Source organism: Hemicordylus capensis, chromosome 7, assembly GCF_027244095.1.
Source record: "Hemicordylus capensis ecotype Gifberg chromosome 7, rHemCap1.1.pri, whole genome shotgun sequence".
NCBI lineage: Eukaryota > Metazoa > Chordata > Lepidosauria > Squamata > Cordylidae > Hemicordylus > Hemicordylus capensis.
The window spans coordinates 12,101,865-12,120,577 of NC_069663.1; the positions used below are offsets into that span (position 1 = coordinate 12,101,865).

The 18,713-nt window shown below is 49.6% G+C and overlaps 2 protein-coding genes across 3 annotated transcripts in view; both read left to right on the forward strand.

Annotated features, from left to right (window-relative positions):
* Positions 1–632: 632 nt before the first annotated feature.
* Positions 633–9,441, forward strand: LOC128333157 (trophoblast glycoprotein-like). Its single transcript, XM_053268301.1, has 3 exons — positions 633–796; positions 4,310–4,614; positions 7,685–9,441. The coding sequence occupies exons 2-3, from the start codon at positions 4,337–4,339 to the stop codon at positions 8,520–8,522; spliced, it is 1,116 nt and encodes a 371-aa protein (XP_053124276.1). The 5' UTR covers positions 633–796; positions 4,310–4,336; the 3' UTR covers positions 8,523–9,441.
* A 7,025-nt stretch (positions 9,442–16,466) lies between these two features.
* Positions 16,467–18,713, forward strand: part of SYTL1 (synaptotagmin like 1) — a 52,345-nt gene continuing 50,098 nt past the window's right edge. Inside the window, exon 1 of one of the 2 annotated variants that reach the window (XM_053268260.1) lies at positions 16,467–16,871. The gene's annotated coding sequence lies outside the window, so the exon portion shown is untranslated. The remainder of the gene's footprint in view (positions 16,872–18,713) is intronic. The other variant, XM_053268259.1, reaches the window with a different exon arrangement.

An 18,713-nucleotide genomic window follows, 5' to 3' on the forward strand; every position in this document is an offset into this window, starting at 1 on the left:
TTATTTATTTCTATCCATCCATCCAGCTTTGGGAACTTTTTGTTGAAAAGCAGTATATACACATTTGTCATATAAAATTATTACTACAATGACTATTACTCCTGTCTGTTCTCAGAGTCCACCCACCCACTTCAGTGACCGCATGGGGTAGTTATTGTACTAGGATTGGGGTGGCCGAGTGGGTGACCCTGGGCCAGTCACTTATCTCTCAGCCTAACCTTCCTCACAAGGTTGTTGTGGGGAACAACAGAACCATGGTGGAGGCCGCTCTGGGCTCCTTGGAGGAAAAGCGGGGCATACATGTAAAAACTGAAATAAATCAAAACCAAATAAATCTGACGAAAGCTACTGCCACAAAAAAAAAGAGAAGAAAGTCTGAGGATGCCACAAGACTCTGGGCTGCTTTTGCGGCTTCCAGGACGAATTTGATGGCACTTATTACACCTGGCGGTTCGTCCCGTCCGTCCCCCCCACCCCCTTGCTTGGGTTCCGAAGGGAAGAAGAAGACGGGGTGGGTGCCTATATCTTTAAGAAAGGGGGTGGGGCTGGGAAAGCGACCCTTCCCCGGCAAGCCGCACCCCCGAATGTTGCCTTTCAATTGAGGAATCCCATTGTGCGCGCCGGCAGAGGCGCGTTGGGTGAGCAGAGAGAGCCCTGCTCCTCCCTTGGAGGAGAAGGAAGGAAGGACGGCCGCGATCCGGGAGGCGTTTCCCCCGATCCCCGGCTTGGAGAGGCAGCCGAGCCCGGCAGCAGAGCAAGCAAGTCCTCAGTTTGCAAAGCGGAGGAGGAAATCAAGGTGCATCTTCGCGCAGGGAGGGAGGGTGGGGGGGGGGGGCGAAGTCATTGCTCTGGGGAGGGGGTGGGATCCAGCCCTGATCGCCTTTTGGCGACTGGGGTGGCTTTGGAGTGGGGGGGGGCGCACAGCTGCTGAAGCGAGGGGTGGTGATGGGGCTGACAGCAGAGGCTGTGATGCTGGAGGCGGCGGGAGTCGTTTGTCCGTCAACGAGGGTCTGCGCGCTGCCCAGATTGCAGGAAGAGGTGGCGGCAGAGTGGACGCCCCGAGCTCTGGTTGCAGATGGAGGGAGCATGGCCGTCTCTGAAGGCTCCAACAACCCCTCCACCTTATTCTTGCTTCCGTCTGGTACGTAACGCAAGCCCAGGTGCAAATGCTGGCCGAGGAAGTGGGGTGTGGAGTAGGGAGAGGAGACGAGATGGAGACCTCTGGGAGTGGGCTGAAAAAGGGAAGGCTTTTCAATGAGGGGTCAGGGAGTGGGTTCCGAGAGCCCTGAAGTGGCGGGCTTTATGGGCTGTGCAAATCGACCACCCCCCTTTAACCCGCATTTTGTAAGGAGAGGGTGGTTAAAGAGCAAGGGAAGGGGGTGTTTCTTGCTTGCTCTTCAACATGGTGCTGGTCTGTGAAATGGGATTTTTGGACTAGCCCTGGGGTTCTCAAAACTTGGGTTTCCAGATGTTGCTGGAGTACAGCTCACATAATTCCCAGCCATAACTCTCTGCTGTGGCTGGGGATGATAGAAGTTGTGGTCCAGCAGCATCTGGAGACACAAGTTTGAGAACCCCAGGGCTAGTGGCTTTCACTGGAAAGAGACTGAGCTGTGAGCCAGGAAACGTCCCATTCAAACTTTGTCTCTGATATGAACATGGTAAGTGGCTAGAGGTACGTGGCTGTCTCTTGGTCGCAGTTTTCCCATCTGCAGAATGGGATCAATAATGCTGGCAGTGGCTGGCTTTTGTGCCTTGCTCTGAATATTACTGAGATCATGTATGTATGAGAAGTAATTTAGATAGTTTAACCAGAGGTTCTCAATCTGGGGTCCCCATATGCTACTCCCACCATTCCCAGCTACAATGATCTGGCGGGGGTGATAGGAGTTGTAGTCCAACAACACTGGGGGATCCTGGTTTGAGAATCCTTGGCCTAAAACTTCAGATCCCAAGCCTGTTGCTTGAAGGCATGTAATGCAGACACCTTACTACCGGTTTGGGTCTGAGATGGGAGACCACCTGTGATCTGCATGCAAGGAGAACTGGTCTTGTGGCAGCAAGCATAAATTGTCCCCTTTGCTAAGAGGGTCCACCCTGGTTTGTATTTGAATGGGAGACTACATGTGAGCACTGTAAGATATTCCCCTCGGGGGATTTTTATTTATTTATTTATTTATTGTTAAATTTATATACCGGCTTTCATTAAAACAATCCCAAGGCAGTTTACAGCAAAATTTAAAAACAAGATTAAAAAAAAAAAGTCTAAAAATTTAAAACAAAAGCAATACAGAGTACAAAGAGTAGCAGCAGAGACAATCAAAAGTCTGGGCAAAAAGCCAAGATTTTACATTCTAAAAGCTGTGATGGAGACCGAGGAGCGAATAGCCACTGGGAGAGCATTCTAGAGTCTGGGGGCAGCAACAGAGAAGGCCCTGTCCCACGTGCATGACAGCCGAGCCTCCCTCATTGTCGGCACCCTGAGTAGAGCCCCCTCAGATGACCTTGTCAAGCGGGCAGCAACCCTTGGGAGCAGGCAGTCCCTCAGGTATCCCGGGCCCAAACCGTTAAGGGCTTTAAAGGTCAAAACCAGCACCTTGAATTGGACTCGGAAACAAACTGGTAGCCACTGCAGCTCTTTCAGAATGGGTGTGATGTGCTCTCGCCGGGCAGCTCTGGATAAATCCTTAGCTGCCGCATTTTGCACTAGCGGCAGTTTCTGGATATTCTTCAAGGGCAGCCCCACGTAGAGTGCGTTACAGTAATCCAGCCTTGACGTGACTAAGGCATGGGTAACTGTGGCCAGATCTGCCTTCTGGAGAAAGGGACGCAGCTGGCGCACTAGCTGAAGCCGTACAAAGGCACCCCTGGCCGCTGCCTCCACCTGAGCTTCCAAAAGCAGAGCCAGGTCCAGTAGTACCCTCAAGCTGCGTACTTGCTCCTTCAAGGGGAGTGCAACCCCTTCCAGAACCGGTAAAATCTCCTCATCCCAATTGGCTCTCCTACTGACCAACATTACCTCCGTCTTGTCCGGATTCAATGCTTGCATGCAGAAGGTTCCAAGTTCCCTCCCTGGCATCTCCAGGATAGGGCTGAGAGAGACTCCTGCCTGCAACCTTGGAGAAGCCGCTGCCAGTCTGTGAAGACAATACTGAGCTAGATGGACCAATGGTCTGAATCAATATAAAGTAGCTTCCTACCTTCCAAAGGCTACTTTGAGCTCCATCATGGGAGGAATGTGGGATATACATGACACTGTATATGATTACAGAAGTAAAAAGTGCTCCATCTTAGTACTGTGTTGGGACTGATAGTTATTTTTGGAATACAAGGGTATTTTTGCTCATTCCATTTTTAGCCCACCCTTCCTCAAAGGAGGCCAGGATGGCCTAGATCAGTGGGGGGGCGGGGGGCAACCTTGGCTTTTCAGTTGTTGCTGGACTACAGCTCCCCTCACCCCTGACTATTGGCCAGTGTGGCTGGCGTTGATGAGAGTTGTAGTGCAAAGAGAGCTAGAGGGCTGAAGTTGTGCAGCCCTGGCCTTGATCATTTTCCCCACCCATTTATCTCCAGGATAATCCTGTAAAGTAGGTATCCATTCCCAACACGGCATCCCTCCAGCGGCTGTTATTGGTGTCCACTGTGTGTTTCTTTTTAGACAGAGAGGCCTTTTGGTACTTTATTTATTTAGAAACCTCTTTATTTTATTTCCACCCCCCCTATGTAAACTGCTTTGAGAATGTTGTTGAAAAGCGGTATATAAGTATCTATAGTAATAGGCTGAGAGAGAGATTAGCCCGGTGAACTTTGTAGCTAAGTCTGGGGAGGAGAGCTGGGCTTGTGGTAGCAAGCAGGAATGGTCCCCTTTACTAAGCAGTGTCTGCCCTGGTTTGTGTTTGAATGGGAGACCGCATGTGAGCACTGTAATATGTTTCCCTTGGGGGGGGTGGGGCCGCTCTGGGAAGAGTACTTGCATATTTGCACGCAGAAGGTTCCAAGTTCCCTCCCTGGCATCTCCAAGGCAGGGCTGAGAGAGACTCTCACCTGCAAACTTATTGCAGCAAAACTGCTACCAGTCTGTGTATACAGTACTGAGCTAGATGGACCAATGGTCTGACTCGGTATATGGCAGCTTCCTACATTCCTATGATTTGAATCTGGGTCTGTCTGATCTAGGTCTCTAGCCATTATACCGCACTCTTGCTTATCTGACCCCTTTGCTATCTGGAAGCAGGTTTTGTGACTAGTATTCCCCCCCCCCCTTAATGAAACAACATCCAGGGTTCTAATGATCTCTTTCCTCCTTCAGCCAGGATCCTTTGGAGGTGTGTTGGAAATGACCCCTCGGGACCCTCCCAGTGCCATCCTGGGCTCCTGGGGTCTGCTCGTGCTGCTGCTTGCCCCTCTCTCCTGCCAGCCGTGCCCAGTTCCCTGTGAGTGCTCAGAACCAGCCCGCACCATCAAGTGTGTCCAGAAAGAGCTGACTTCTATCCCAGCTGGGATCCCGCCATATACTCGCAACCTCTTCATAACCGGCAACCTGATCACCCACGTCGGCAGCCAGGACTTCCTAGGACTGCCCAATCTGGTCACGCTCTCACTGGCCAACAACAGGTAAAGTCCATTGGGAAGGGCTGGAGAGGAAAGGCTTCCATAGATTTCCAAGTCATGGGATCAGGAAGAAAGGCAAAAGCACTCCGGAAAAATGAAACCAAAACTGATCATGGTTTGGAAGTCCTGCACCAGGTTATGTAGCCATGTACAACATAACCCGATTCAGACGTTATGTTGTACAGCAGGGTTGATAAAAATTGATGATTTAAAAGAGAGAGAAATTAATTTTAAAAAAACTTAAATTGGATTTTTTAAATTTTAGAAACGGTTCATTAAAAAAATTAGGTCAAATATATAATTATGAATATTAATCATAACTTGTTATATTCTATGAACATGTTAAGAGCGGTATATGGGGATGAGAGATAACGGATCTGATCTGCAGATGGTGTACACGTAGCACACACCACACCAGCCAAAACCCTTGCTCCCCCTGCAAAGACAAAGAAGGTCAATGAATGAATAGAGGATTTGGGAGGATGGAGTAGATTTGAGCGAGGAGGAGGAGTCTGGATAGAAATGCGCGGGGAGAGGAAGGGAGACAGGAGGAGACACAACGGGGAGGGGAATTGAAAGTGAACAGAACATATTCATGTGGTCCCGAGGAAACTTTTTCTCTGCTCAGGATGAAATTTTATGTTGGTACGAAATTCCCATAGGACGGCTGTGCATATGTGCATATGCAACCCCCAGAAACTTGGCAATGTGCGTTGCTTATTGGTGATGCTGGGCCTGTATCTGTTTCTGGAAGTTGTGACATCCCTACCCCTCGTCACCGATTCCACAGTCTGTGCTCTCATCTCCTGCCACCTTTCATTTGGAGAGATGGGCATTGCCATGGAAACGGGCTTGGCAGGACCCTGCAATTAAAGCACCGGTTTGCGGCTCTGATGCCCTCTCCTGACTGTCGAAGCCAGGCGATGACACTGAGCATACATATTGTACGGCCGGTCTCTGAGGTTTGGCCTCTGATGCTCTTCCAACCACCTCCAGTTAGGAGAGCTGGTCTCGTGCTGGCAAGCGTGAATTGTCCCCTTTGCTAAGCATTTGAATGGGTGACTGCATGTGTGGGCACTGTAAGAGAGTCCTCTTAGGGGAAAGGAACATAAGAACAGTCCTGCTGGATCAAGCCCAAGGAAGCCCATCTAGTCCAGCATCCTGTTTCACACAGTGGCCCACCAGATGCCTCTGAGAAGCCCACAGGCAAGAGGTGAAGGCATGCCCTCTCTCCTGCGGTTGCTCCCCTGCCACTGGGATTGAGAGGCTTCTTGCCTTTGGGGCTACAGCCACCAGACTAGTAGCCATTGATAGACCTGTTCTCCATGAATTTGTCTAAGCAGGACCACTCTAAGCTTGTCCACTCTCTCTACTCCATGCATAATTTTATATACCTCAATCATGTCTCTCCATAGTTGCTTCTTTTCCAAACTAAAGAGCCCCAGATGCTGTAGCCTTGCTTCATAAGGAAGGTGCTCCAGGCCCCTGATCATCTTGGTAGCCCTCTTCTGCACCTTTTCCAGTTCTACAATATTCTCCTTACCAGAACTGTACACAGTACTCCGAATGTGACCAGAGATTTGTAGAAGGGCATTGTAATTTTAGCAGTTTGATTTTCAGTCCCCTTCCTAATGATCCCTAGCATGGAATTTGCCTTTTTTCATAGCTGCTGCCCTCTGAGCGGACACTTTCAATGAGCTGTCCACCACGACCCCAAGATCTCTCTCCTGGTCAGTCATCAACAGCTCAGACCCCATCAGTGTATATGTGAAGTTGGGGTTTTTTTGCCCCCAAATGCATTACTTGGGGCTGCTCTGGGAAGAGCATGCTTTTTATACAGAAGGTCCCAAGTCTCCACCCTGCCGCCCGCCCACTGGCATCTCCAGAAAGCCTCATACCTGCAGCCTTGGAGAAGCCACTGCCAGTCTGGGTAGACAATACTGAGCTTGATGGACCAATGGTCTGACTCGATATAAGAGGCTGGGCACTCACCTGTCCTTAAGGCTGTCTTCCCACAAAGGCCTTTGTGGGGCATGGCCTATACTTCTGCAGGTAGGTCCCACTGGTGAATTTGGCCAGTGAGGAGAGAGCTGTTGGCAATGGGGCATGGGGCAAACTATCCCAGGGACTCATGGGGTAAACTATCTCTCCAGAAGTTTTGAATCCACATATTTCAAGAGTTCTGTACTACTCAAGTTTGGAAACTTGCATAAACAATGAAAACTATTCTGGTCTTTTGACCACAGTAAGAAATGAAAACAATCAAACCTCATTCTGGGTAAAATGTTAATAGTCCATAAACCAGACCCACAGTATTTTCCAGTCAGTACCATCCCAAGGGGAAAATGCTCATGGTGATGATGCTTGCCAACATCTATCCCCCTAGAGATGGAACATATACATATTGTTAAGGGAAGGCCTTCTGAAATAAAAAGGCTTCCACTTCCATTTAAAATTGAATAGCAATGGGGTGAGCCTAAGATCAAGGGGCAGGGAGTTCCAGAGGGCTGGGTCACCACTGAGAAGGAAGGCTTGCCCATGCATCACTTGCAATTGTGCTTTAGAAGAGAGAAGATGCAGGAGAGTCTTTCTACATGATCTCACAGGGTGGGCAGAACTATGTAGAAGTGGTCCTGCAGGTAGTTTGGTCCTAAGCCAAATGATCAGGGGTCTGGAGCACTTTCCTTATGAGGCAAAGCTACAACATCCGGGGCTGTTTCGTTTGGAAAAGAGGCGACTATGGGGCGACATGATAGAGGTGTATAAAATTATGCATGGAGTGGACCGAGACATTTTTCACCCTCTGTCACAACATCCCATGAAACTGGTGGCTGGGAAACTTAGGACAGACAAAAGGAAGTACTTTTTCACACCTCACATAATCATATCTATGGAATTCTCTGTGAAGAATGATGATCTCTTGCCTTCAGTGTTCACAGCAAGGAGCATAGTTCTCTGGGTCAGTTTGCTAATCAATCTGGCATCCATGGGGAAGACAACTTCTGCAGGTCTTATTTCTCACAGGGCAATTTGGAATGATTTAGCTCAGGTCCGTTCTCTTTCTCTTCCCCAGGATTCACACTGTGGAGTCCCGGGCATTCTCTGCCCTCCAGAGCCTGCGTTACCTGGACCTGAGTTATAACCACCTGGCCAGCATCCACCCTGATGCCTTCAATGCCAGGAACAACTCCATCCGGGAGCTAAACCTCAGCCATTCGCTGTACAATTCCTCTGCCATCCGCCCCTTGGCAGCCACTCTGGCCCAAGGTGGCTTCCAGAACCTCTCCAGACTGGAGCTCGCCAGCAATAAGATAGTCTACTTGCCTCCGGGCATGTTGTCTGGCCTCTCCAAACTCGAGCATTTGGACTTGAGGAACAACTCTTTGGTGGACATTAGGAATGCCACTTTTGCCGGCCTTGACCTCAAGTACCTTGACCTGACCTTGAATGCCTTCAAGACCCTGCGGAGCGGAGCGTTGAGTGCCCTTGCCAGGCAACCGCACCTCCGCCTGTTCCTGAAGGACAATCCTTTTGTGTGCAATTGTGACATCGAGGACCTGGTCAGCTGGCTAAACCACAGCCAGCGAGTAGCGGATGTGGGGAAACTAGTCTGTGTCTTCCCTCGGGATCTGGAGAACGCCTCCCTGGCAGAACTGATTGGGGAGGAGTTGGCATGCCACTCCAGCCCACATGGAGAAAAGGCTCTTCAGACTTCCTACGCAGCCTTAGGTGTGGTCCTAGGAATCATCGGTGTTGTTTTCCTCTTTGTGCTTTACCTGAACCGCAAAGGGATCAAGACGTGGATGAACAGCATGCGGGATACCTGCCAGAATTTTATGGAGGATTATCACTATTGCTATGACATAGAAGCAGATCACCGCATCACACAGGTCTCCACGCTGGACATATAATGCGACTACTCTCTTTGGGAGACTTTCCCACTTTTTCAGTGGCATCTATCTGTATTTAGGACACAGTGTGCTGCTGGGAGGTGTCTTCTCTGCATTTGAAACCAAGCATTATAAGGAGGATGGAGATCTTGGTGGAGACTTGAGGAACATCCTTTCATGGTCTCCCTTCTGCAGGTGTTTTGACTTGAGGGCCAGCCTAATTAATACAAAGGTTGAGAAAATACTCAGATCTTCTAGGCAGCAGTCTTGCACAAGATTGAAAGTGAATACAAACGTTGGGATGTGCCATCATCCAAAGCAGAGGCTCTTGGCGAGTCCAGTATCTGAGATTTTCCAGTCCAGGCTGAATGTTCCTGGAGGGTTAGGAACATAGGAAGCTGCCTTCTACCAAGGAGGACCAGTGGTCCATCTAGCTCAGTATTGTCGGCGTTGACTGGCAGAAGCTCGCCAAGGTTTCAGGCAGGAGTCTTTCCCAGCCCTTCTTGGAGATGCGGCCAGGGACTTGACCTGGGGCCCTCTGCGTACAAAGCAGACGTTCTTCCACTGCAGTACAGCCCTTCCCCCTACTTTATCCACGAAGTGCCAACAGTCAGGTGTTAATCTGACTAGAGCCCTGAATTTGGCCTGGTTCCTGTTTGATGCAAACGGTTGTGGGGGATCTATTAATTCAGGGCTTTGTTCGCTGGAAGGTTGAGACAAGGACAGCCTGCTCAAAAGGGGGAAAGCGGCCGAGGGTGTGGGAAATGTTTGCAGCACTGTAACCCAGATCACCCCCTGTTGGGGTAGGGAAGTTTGACTTGAAATGGCTTTCAGAACTCTGGAGATCAAAGGCTGAGATGTGGCCGTCTGGGCTCTTCCTTCTCATGCAAGAGCTCCAAATGCCTCTTTCACAGGGTCAAACTTGGAAGATATTTGGGGAATTGAAGCAGTGGGGGGGGCGGGGCAGGGGGAGGAGGAAATGTTTTGCTTTTCTCCCCAGTCCAAAATGCTCACCTGTGTACTTCATCATAGCAATTAAGCTTCTCAGTGAAATGCAGCCAATTTTGTTACAGAAGCCTTCCTTGGAGAAATAGGCTGGCATCAGTAAACCAAGTTCATTGGAGAAAGTGGGCTTGTGGATGAGCATATAGAGTCACTTCCTGGGGTTTTTTTTGCATCCCAAAGATGTCTGGTCGTCTTGGTAGGATGGGTGACCCAAGATCTTGGCTCTGTTCACACAATCAGGGTGGGCATGTTCTGAGCTGCATGCACTTCGGAGAACGGGAACATGGGAAGCTGCTTTCTACCGAGTCAGACCATCAGTCAATCTTGCTCAGTATTCTCTGCACAGACTGGCAGCAGCTTCTCTAAGGTTGCAGGCAGGAGTCTCTCTCAGCCCTATCTTGGAGATGCCAGGGAGGGGACTTGGAACCTTCTGCATGCAAGCAAGCAGATGCTTTCCCCGGAGCAGCCCCATCTGCCTAAAGGATATCTTACAGGGCTCACATATGCAGTCTCCCATCCAATTGCAAACCAGGGCAGATCCTGCTTAGCAAAGGGGACAATTCATGCCTGCTACCCCGAGATGAGCTCTTCTCCCCTAAAGTAAGCTGAGCTGGCCAGGAATCGAACCTAGAATCTTCTGCTCTGTCGTTGGATGCTTTGTCCATTGTGCCACTGGTCTTGTGTTGGCAAAAATTGAGGTAGGAGGCTGGGAAAGTGATTGTGTGCTAGCCACGAACTGGGTAGGATGCCACCGGCCATTTTTATCTCCCGCCTTAGATAAAATGCTGGGTTAACAATGTCAGTTGGCATTGTCACCGGCAGAGATCTATTTGGGCAGATGGGTTCAAAGAACCCAAGCTGCCCAGCTCCTGGGAGCTGCCTGGCTCACCCCTCCCTCGGAGCCAGCGTAGTTGTTGGCCTGGTGTTTCCTTTGTTCAAGGAAGAGAACAAAGAAAACACCCAGCCTACAAGGAAACTGGCATTAATGGGAGTTCTGTGGGGCCCATCCAGTGTCTGGCCACGCCCCCTGTGATGTCACATGGAGCTGGCCACGCCCCCTGTGTGATGTCACACAGAGCGTGGCTGGCACATGCAAGGGGCCACCCGAGAGAGGTGTAAACGTGAGCCCACTCTCCTCTAGCTACGTGCCTGCCTGGATCACGGCCAGCACACACTACCACTTTCCCATACAGCTACCTCAATTCCCTCCCCCCCCCAACACACAACCGGTTCTTGAGAGTACACACACAGCTCTGGGATCCTGATTGGACACTCCTCCTCCCCAGCTTTTGATTGGGTTAAAGGTTCCCTTGAAAGCTGTTTCTGGCTCCTGGAAAAAATATACAGGGCACCCTCCAGACTAGCCTTAATGCTGTTGCATCAGCACAAGGATGTTGCATAAAGACACTTGCTTCTGTTTCAGGCTAGTCCTTGCATTCGTGCTGTTGTGCAACCTCTTTCACAATCCTGTTACACGGAAATATATTTTGCACAACATACATTGGGGTGGTCCCTCTTCTGCTAGCGGCAGCATAACTGTGCAGCAAGCAGCAACCACCACAAGGCCTTCTGTGAGCACCATTGTGGATGCTACCCATAGTTGCTGGGAACATAGGAAGCTGCCACATACCGAGTCAGACCATTGGTCCATCTAGCTCAGTATTGTCTACACAGACTGGCAGCGGCATCTCCACAGTTGCAGGCAGGAGTCTCAGCCCTGTCTGGAGATGCTGCCAGGGAGGGAATTTGGAACCTGCATGCAAATGCTCTTCCCAGAGCATCCTCTTCCCCATCCTCTTGCAGGGATCCTCAACGTTGGACTTCAACTCCCATAATCCCCAGGCCCAGTGGCCTTTGGCTGGGGATTATGGGAGTTGAAGTCCAAGAACTTCTGGGGGCCCAACATTGAGGATCCCTGCTCTAGGGGGAATATCTTACCGTGGTCAAACATGTGGTTTCCCATTAAAATGCAAACCAGGGTGGACCCTGCTTAGCAAAGGGGACCGTTCATGCTTGCTACCACAAGTCCAGCCCTCCTCCCCCAGACCAAGGCTGTGTGCCTATCCTATGGTTCCTTAGGAAGGTGCCTTGTACTGAGTCGGACCATTGGCCTGTCTAGTTCAGTATTGTCTACACTGACTGGCAGAGGTCTTTCGCAGCACTACCTAGAGATGCTGCCAAGCAGGGCTGCTCTGCCACTGAGCTATAGCTCATCCCCCTATTCGTGATGTCCAGATGATGCACACATGTGTATCCACCCCAACAATTCTGCCCTTTTAAAGACACAGCACTCTCCCATTTTGAGCAGAGAGAGCTGCTGTCCTGAACTTCCTGTGCTCACCTCTTTGCTAAAGCCCCGGATTCCTGGAGAGCTGTTCCAGGCTGCCCTCTAGTGGCCAGAAATCCTCAAAAGCAGACAAAGCCTGGAGAATGTTTGCCCTGATTGTGTCTTTTTGGCATAGTCCCTACGTCAGAGGTGCTCAGACTTGGGTCCCTGGGCGTTACTGGACCAAACACACATGCCATCCCTTTGGCCTTCAGCCTGGGGGTGATGGGAGCTGCAATCCCACAACCTCTGGGTTGGGGACCCACCTGTGAGAAGCCCTGCCCTAAACAAGAGGGAGCTCAGTGGTAGAGCATGTGCGGAAGGCTCCAGGTTCCATCCCTGGCAGCATCTCCAGGTAGGGTTGGGGGATATTCCTGTCTGGAACGATGCAGAGCTGCTCCAACCAGTGTAGGCAAGACAGAGCTAGATGGACCAAGGGTCTGACTCTGTATAAGGCAGCCTCCTATGTTCTTGTGTGTCACTAAGCGAATCCACCGAGTGGAGGATGCAGGTTGTAGAATGATTGGCTGTCATTTCAAGCAGATGTCTGCAGTCCCAGCAACTCCATGCTACATTAGGAGGCCCATGTTCCATTTTCCCCCGTCCCGTCCCCCCCTCCTCCAGATGCTAAGAAAGATCGGAAGCTGGCTTCTACCGAGTCAGACCATTGGTCCATCTGGCTCAGTATTGTCTGCACAGACTGGCAGCGGCTTCTCTGAGGTTGCAGGCAGGAGTCTTTTTCAGCCCTATCCTGGAGATGCTGCCAGGGAGGGAACTTGGATTCTTCTGCCAGCAAGCGCACAGATGCTCTTCCCAGAGCAGCCCCATCGGCTAAGGGGGATATCCTACAGGACTCACAAGCAATCTCCCATTCAAATGCAAACCAGGGCAGACCCTGCTTAGCAAGGGGGCCATGCATGTTTGCTTGCTGCCACAAGACCAGGGCTTGTAGCAGGGTTGCCGTACTGTTTAATGGCTGTGCAGAGGAGAGAATGTTGGCAGCCATGTTCCCTGTACCAGGGACCCCCAGATGTTGACTACAACTCCCAACATCCTCAACCACTATGGTCTTTAACTGGGGACTATGGGAGTTGTAGTCAACAACATCCTGGTACAAGGAACATTGTTTGGCAGGTGCAAAAGGAGGAAGAGAAAAGCTGTACCAGTTGAAATTCTCTCTCTTGCACAGCTGTTAAAGGCACTCTCCCTGCTCTGGTTCTCCGTCTCTTTCTCTCTCCTGCTCCTTCTGAAAAACAAAGCTAAGCAAAGGAGCTAAAATCTTTTTAACTGGTTTTAAAAGAGTTTTTAAATTGCTTTGTATTGTATTTTGTATCCCCCCCCTTTGATCTGCTATGATTTAATGTGTTATGTGTTTTTATTTCATTCATGTTTTAATGCTGTGTTGTGAGCTGCCCAGAGAACAGTTTGTTATGGGGCAGCTAACAAATAAACTTGTTGTTATTTATGTATTTATTTATTATTAAGGGTATCAAGTCTTACACTCCTGCAATCCGCCTAGGGTGAGCGCAGGGATTCCCCACCGGTGGCACTCTAGATGTTGTAGAACTAAAACTCCCATCACCCCCAGCTACAAATTATTGTGGCAGGGGATGAGGGGAGGAGTAGTTCAGAAACATCTGGAGTGCTGACAGTCAGGAGGAGAGGAGTTCTTTAAAGCAGGAGTTCCCAACCAGATGTTGTTTGGCTACAACACCCATCATCCCTCTGGTCACTGTGGCTGGGGATGATGGAAGTTTTAGTCCAACAGCATCTGGGGACTCACGATTGTGCATTCCTTCTTTAAAGAACCGTCAAGGTTTATTCTAAGCTTCCCACTCATCCCTCTACAAGTGGTGGGTGCTGCCCACCCCTATCCACAAGCACCCCCTTACTCCAGGATTGTCTAACAAAAAGAAAGGGGAGGAGGATGGAAGGGAAGATATGAACAAATAGAAAAAGAAGACGGGGAGAGCGGGAAGAAAGGGGAGACCCAAATATACCTTTTTGTGGAAGGTTATGAAGATGGAAATGAAAAACAAATTCCTCTTTCTTTTCTTTTTGGGAAACCACCTACATCCAATTGCACAGAACTTAGTTTCCAATGCACTTTTTTTTTTTTTTTTGCACTGTGCAAAAAGAACTGCACATTATAACAAATCTGGGGAACTGGTTTTGGGGTGGTGGTGGTCAAATGCCTCTTTCTTTTCAGTTCGATGGAAAATAATGGAACTTAATTCTGTTGACTTTGGTCCAGATCTTCAGTGAGCGTTTTCACCTTTGACTGGGAATCAATGTCTACTTATCATGGGCACATGGGAGCTGGTTTGTGGACATTCGGTGATAAAGGGCTTGCATTCAGCACATGCTCAGGGGCACTAATTATTTCACGTTTTCTAGGACTCTGCTCTAGTATTAAAAATGGAACCCTGGCCACTTGCAACTCCTACTATGCAAGGCCTGAGATTTTCTTATTATTATTTTACATTTATATCCTCCTCCTCTGAGGAGTCCAGAATAGTGTATATGGTTATGTTTCTCCTCACAACAACTCTATGAGGAAAAAAGGCCAAGTGAGAAGTGACTGGCCCAGAGTCACCCAGTGAATTTCATGGCTGAACGGGGATTTGAACCTGGGTCTCCCCCCATCTTAGTTCAACACTGTAACCATTACACCACACTGGCCTCTGTGCTCTCTCTTTTTAATTGGCCATGGAGCCAGCATAGTGTAGTGGTTAGAGTGTTGGACTAGAAAGATCCTGAGTTCAAATCCCCATTCGGCCATAAAGCTCACTGGGTGATTCTGGGCCAGTCACTCAGCCTAACCTACCCCACAGGCTTGTTGTGAGGATAAACATAACCATGGCTCCCTGGTGGAAAAGCGGGATATACATGTAATTAATTAATTAATTAGGCCTGTAACCCTTGCAGGGGTGGGAAGCTTCTTCAATGCCAAATTGAACCCATATAGAATTGTACATTTAGTTTGGCACAGAGTTGTCTGGTAATGTGGCAAGACCAGCACAGAAACCAACTGTTATGTAGCTCACTTGGTACAACTAGGGAAGTTTTAAGCAATGCAGTTTCTTTCCATTATTGAAACACTTGGCATGAAAAATTCTGAAGTTCTCACTTTTTAAAAACACTGGAGTCATGTCCTGAATCTGGTGGCCCTTGAAATGGGAAGCCCCAAAGCTCCCAGGTGTGCCCCCCCCGTGTGTGTGTGTGTGAGAGAGAGCGAGAGAGAGAGAGAGAGCGCGCACACACACACACACAGAGATGTACATGAGGAACAAAAACCTGAAGGATTGCAGATGTTAAGAACTGGCAATCAGTGCAACATTAATTCCCACATGCATTATTAAGAATGTTACAAGTTATGCAATAAAAATATACTGGGTTGGTTAAAAGACAGAGGAGCCCTGCTGGGGGGAAAAGCTGGCAACCTTATCTGGGAAGTGTATTTGTGAGCGAGTGAACCTTAAGATTTGGGAATGGGGAGAGAGACCAGACAGTGTGCGACTGGACCCTAAAATTATTACAAAATGGTATGGACTTTGATGCAGGTCCAGGAAGAAAATGCACCACCTACTCTAAAGGTTGCCAAGCAGCCAGAGAATGAAGTTGTGGTGCAAGGCAAGGCACTGGGAGAGAGCTAAACAGAAAGGCCTGGCAGGGCAGGGGGTGGAACCTAGCCATGCCTGATGGCACAGAGGATGGCACCTGGTAGGTCATCATAGGAAGGGCAAATAGGAAAAACTCTCGAATCAATCTAGGTGGTGGTGGTGGTGGGCTTAGGTGCTGTTATGGTTAGATTGTAGGAGTTGGGTTCAAATCCCCACTCCATCCCCAGCACAGCATCCCTCCAGTGGCTGTTGCTGGCGTCTGTCTTATGTTTCATTTTTAAATTGTGAGCCCTTTGGGGACAGGGAGCCATTTAATTAATTAACTAACTAACTATCTATGTAAACCGCTTTGGAACTTTGGTTGAAAAGTGGTATATAAATATTCTTCTTTGCTGCCATCATAGGACTCTCATAGGGAAAAGAGAACAGGTCTTTTTGTACCCTCAATCCCCCTGCATGACAAGCTGCAGCTTCTGAAACCCCCTCTTCTGGGCATCCCTTAAAGGTACAGGAGACGGGCCCTCTTTTCCATATGAAAGTCCTATGAGTGAGCATTTGAACTCAGCTCCTATGCTCTAAAAACTCTCAGCCATGGAGCTCAGAGGATGACCTTGGGGTAGTCAAACTCTCTCAGCCTAACCTACCTGCCAGGGATGTTGTGTGAGGAATAAAATAAGTATATGCTACCCTGAGCTTCTTTATTAATTATTATTAATTTATTACATTTATAAACCATCCCATCCAGAGGCTCTGGGCGGTGTGCAAGTAGTTTAAAAAACAACATCAAAAACCAAGCTTGCAGAAGAAAGGGTGAAAATATACCTGTAAGAGACACCCCCCCAAAAACAACAACCCCCCCAAATGATTTCTGGTCCCTCCGCTGAGTTGCTCTTTTCCTTCCCTCGAGTCTTAATGAGGCAGCTTAAAACATAACCAGCTTGAAGCTACTTCAGGTTGAGCCTTGGGCGCCCTGATGCGCTCCGGAGCGGCTCAGCGTCCAGGCAAAGCGGATCGAGGCAGGTTGACGGACCGAGTGCTCTGCAGCTGCCCGAGTCTTCCTCGCAAGTCAGCAGCAGGGCAGGCTGAAAAGACGGGTGGCTCGAGGAGCCTTCTAGTCCGTTCCAGCCCGGCCGGCTGCCCTGGATCCAGGCCCGGGTTTCGCGCCACCACCTCTGGGTCGGTGAGCGCTTCCTCCTCCTCCCCCGCCGCGCGGTTGACTCAGCCTTAGGTCTCCCGCCGAGGCGCTGCTTTGCAAACACAGGCCAGGCGGAGGGAGGGAGGGAGTAACCAGCTCCTGCTCCTGCTCCGAAGCGGGCCGCCCTGCCGAGCCTCGGGCCCGAGCCTGCAGCAGCCGGAGAGCAACCGTTCCCGCGGCTGGGTCTTGCAACGCGCCGAGGAGCCCGCCCACCTGGACAGGTAAGCCCCCTCACCTGGAGCAGAGCGCGTGGGTGCGCAGATTTCAGAGGCGCTGCCTGCCTTCGTTGGAGCATATGGGAGAGCCAGGGTCGTAGCCCCGGGAATCCGGAATTGAACAGGCAAGAGTGCGGAGTGCTTTGACAGATCCATCCCGCCACACCGGTAGGGTGCTGGGGGAGGGCTGCAAAGGTGGGCCTGCCCCCGCTACAACCCCCTCCCTATTATTATTATTATTATTTTAAATAATCTTTAAATAACTGGCTGTTGCTAGCCTAAGATGTTACCTTTTAAAAGGTCAGTTAAGTTGCCCCCCCCCTACATTTTTTTAAAGCACCCCCCCGCCACACACACCCCTTTTAGGCTAGCTGGGGCCTGGATCCTGTTCCACTGTGAATGTTTGGCTGGGGTGTGTGTCTTGTGCGTGTGTGTGAATATATAGCTGGCAAAAGTTGAGCTGCAATCTTATGCACGCTTACCTGGGAGCAAGCCCCACTGTAGGATTGCCTTCTAAGCAGCATGCATAGGCTTGCAGCCATTGGGTCAGGTGCCAAGATTGGCAGGCTGTGTAAATCCCTTCTTTTTTTTTACTGTTCCCGCCCTTGGTTTGTGTTCTGGGGAAGGTTTCCCTTCGCCAGGGCTGGTCTCACCAAGTGGTAGGGCTAGGCCTCTGCTAGTGTTTTCCGTGAGGCTGTGCCCCTCCACAAGGGGATCCCTGTTTGGTACACTCCACATCTTCCAGATTAAGGAGGCTCACAGAGGGTGCATTCCACACCTGACACACGTTGGACCTATATCCATGATCCAAGTGAGAGCAATAAGGGGGCAACCCAGGGTTGTGTCACCCCTCTTCAAGGTGTCTTCAAAAGACACCCCTCTTGTGTCTTTTATCTGATATGCTTGCAGACAGAAATCAAGCAGAGGAAGTGTTGTGTGTGTCTGCACATTCACACCAGAGCAAACTGTTACTGTTGGATTTGTGCCTGCCACAAGCTGTGCCAAGGCAGAAAAGCTGGCTTTGCTAGTGTGGGTTATGTTCTACCTTTAAGAGCTGCACAGAAGAGGATTTTAGTGGGTGCAGCTTGTCACTGGTGGTGAGAAAAATGCATCTATCAAAATTCTTTCTTCTTTGCAGCTATTAAAGGCACAGGCATGCCCCGCTACATTGGGTCACCTGAGCACTCTGGTGGTATTCCTGGAGGATTTGAATGTGGCTCTCTGCTTTGCCTACCTCTAGGCATGGTAGCTGGCCAACTGATGGCTCTCTCCTAAGGAGATGTGGACCAACCCTTATCTTTACCTTCTGCTGCGTTGAGCAGGTTGTCCAGATGGGCATTACCATTCTCTCGCTTACCAGATGCTGAATCTTGATTTGATACCCTGGTCAGCTACCCTGGTCTTCCTCAGAGACAGTCACATTTCAGGGTCTCTGGAATCAAGAGAGACAGGGCAAGTACCTGTGGGTTCTAAGAGGACTATCAGATGACCCAGAAGATGTTGACTCCCTTTGCATCCCCAAAATGTGTTTAGCTGATTTGTCTCTGAGTTAATTACCTGACATTTGGAAGGATGTGTGACTGTTTACAATTTAACAGCTGCCGCTTACTGGAAGGAACCCTCATTTTTTCATACTGGAACCAAAAAACGGTCTTTAAAAAAATAAAGAAGGCCATCCTTGTGACCCCTCCAACTAAAATTAGCCCTTGACCATTGATCAGGTAAAGCTGTAGTTGTTCAATTGATCTGTGGATTTAATCAACTAAAGTTTTCAACCCTAGTTCTGAATGCCAGCTGTGTGGTGTTGGAGTTAGATGGCTGAGGCGTCCACTGTGTGGCTAGGGTAGA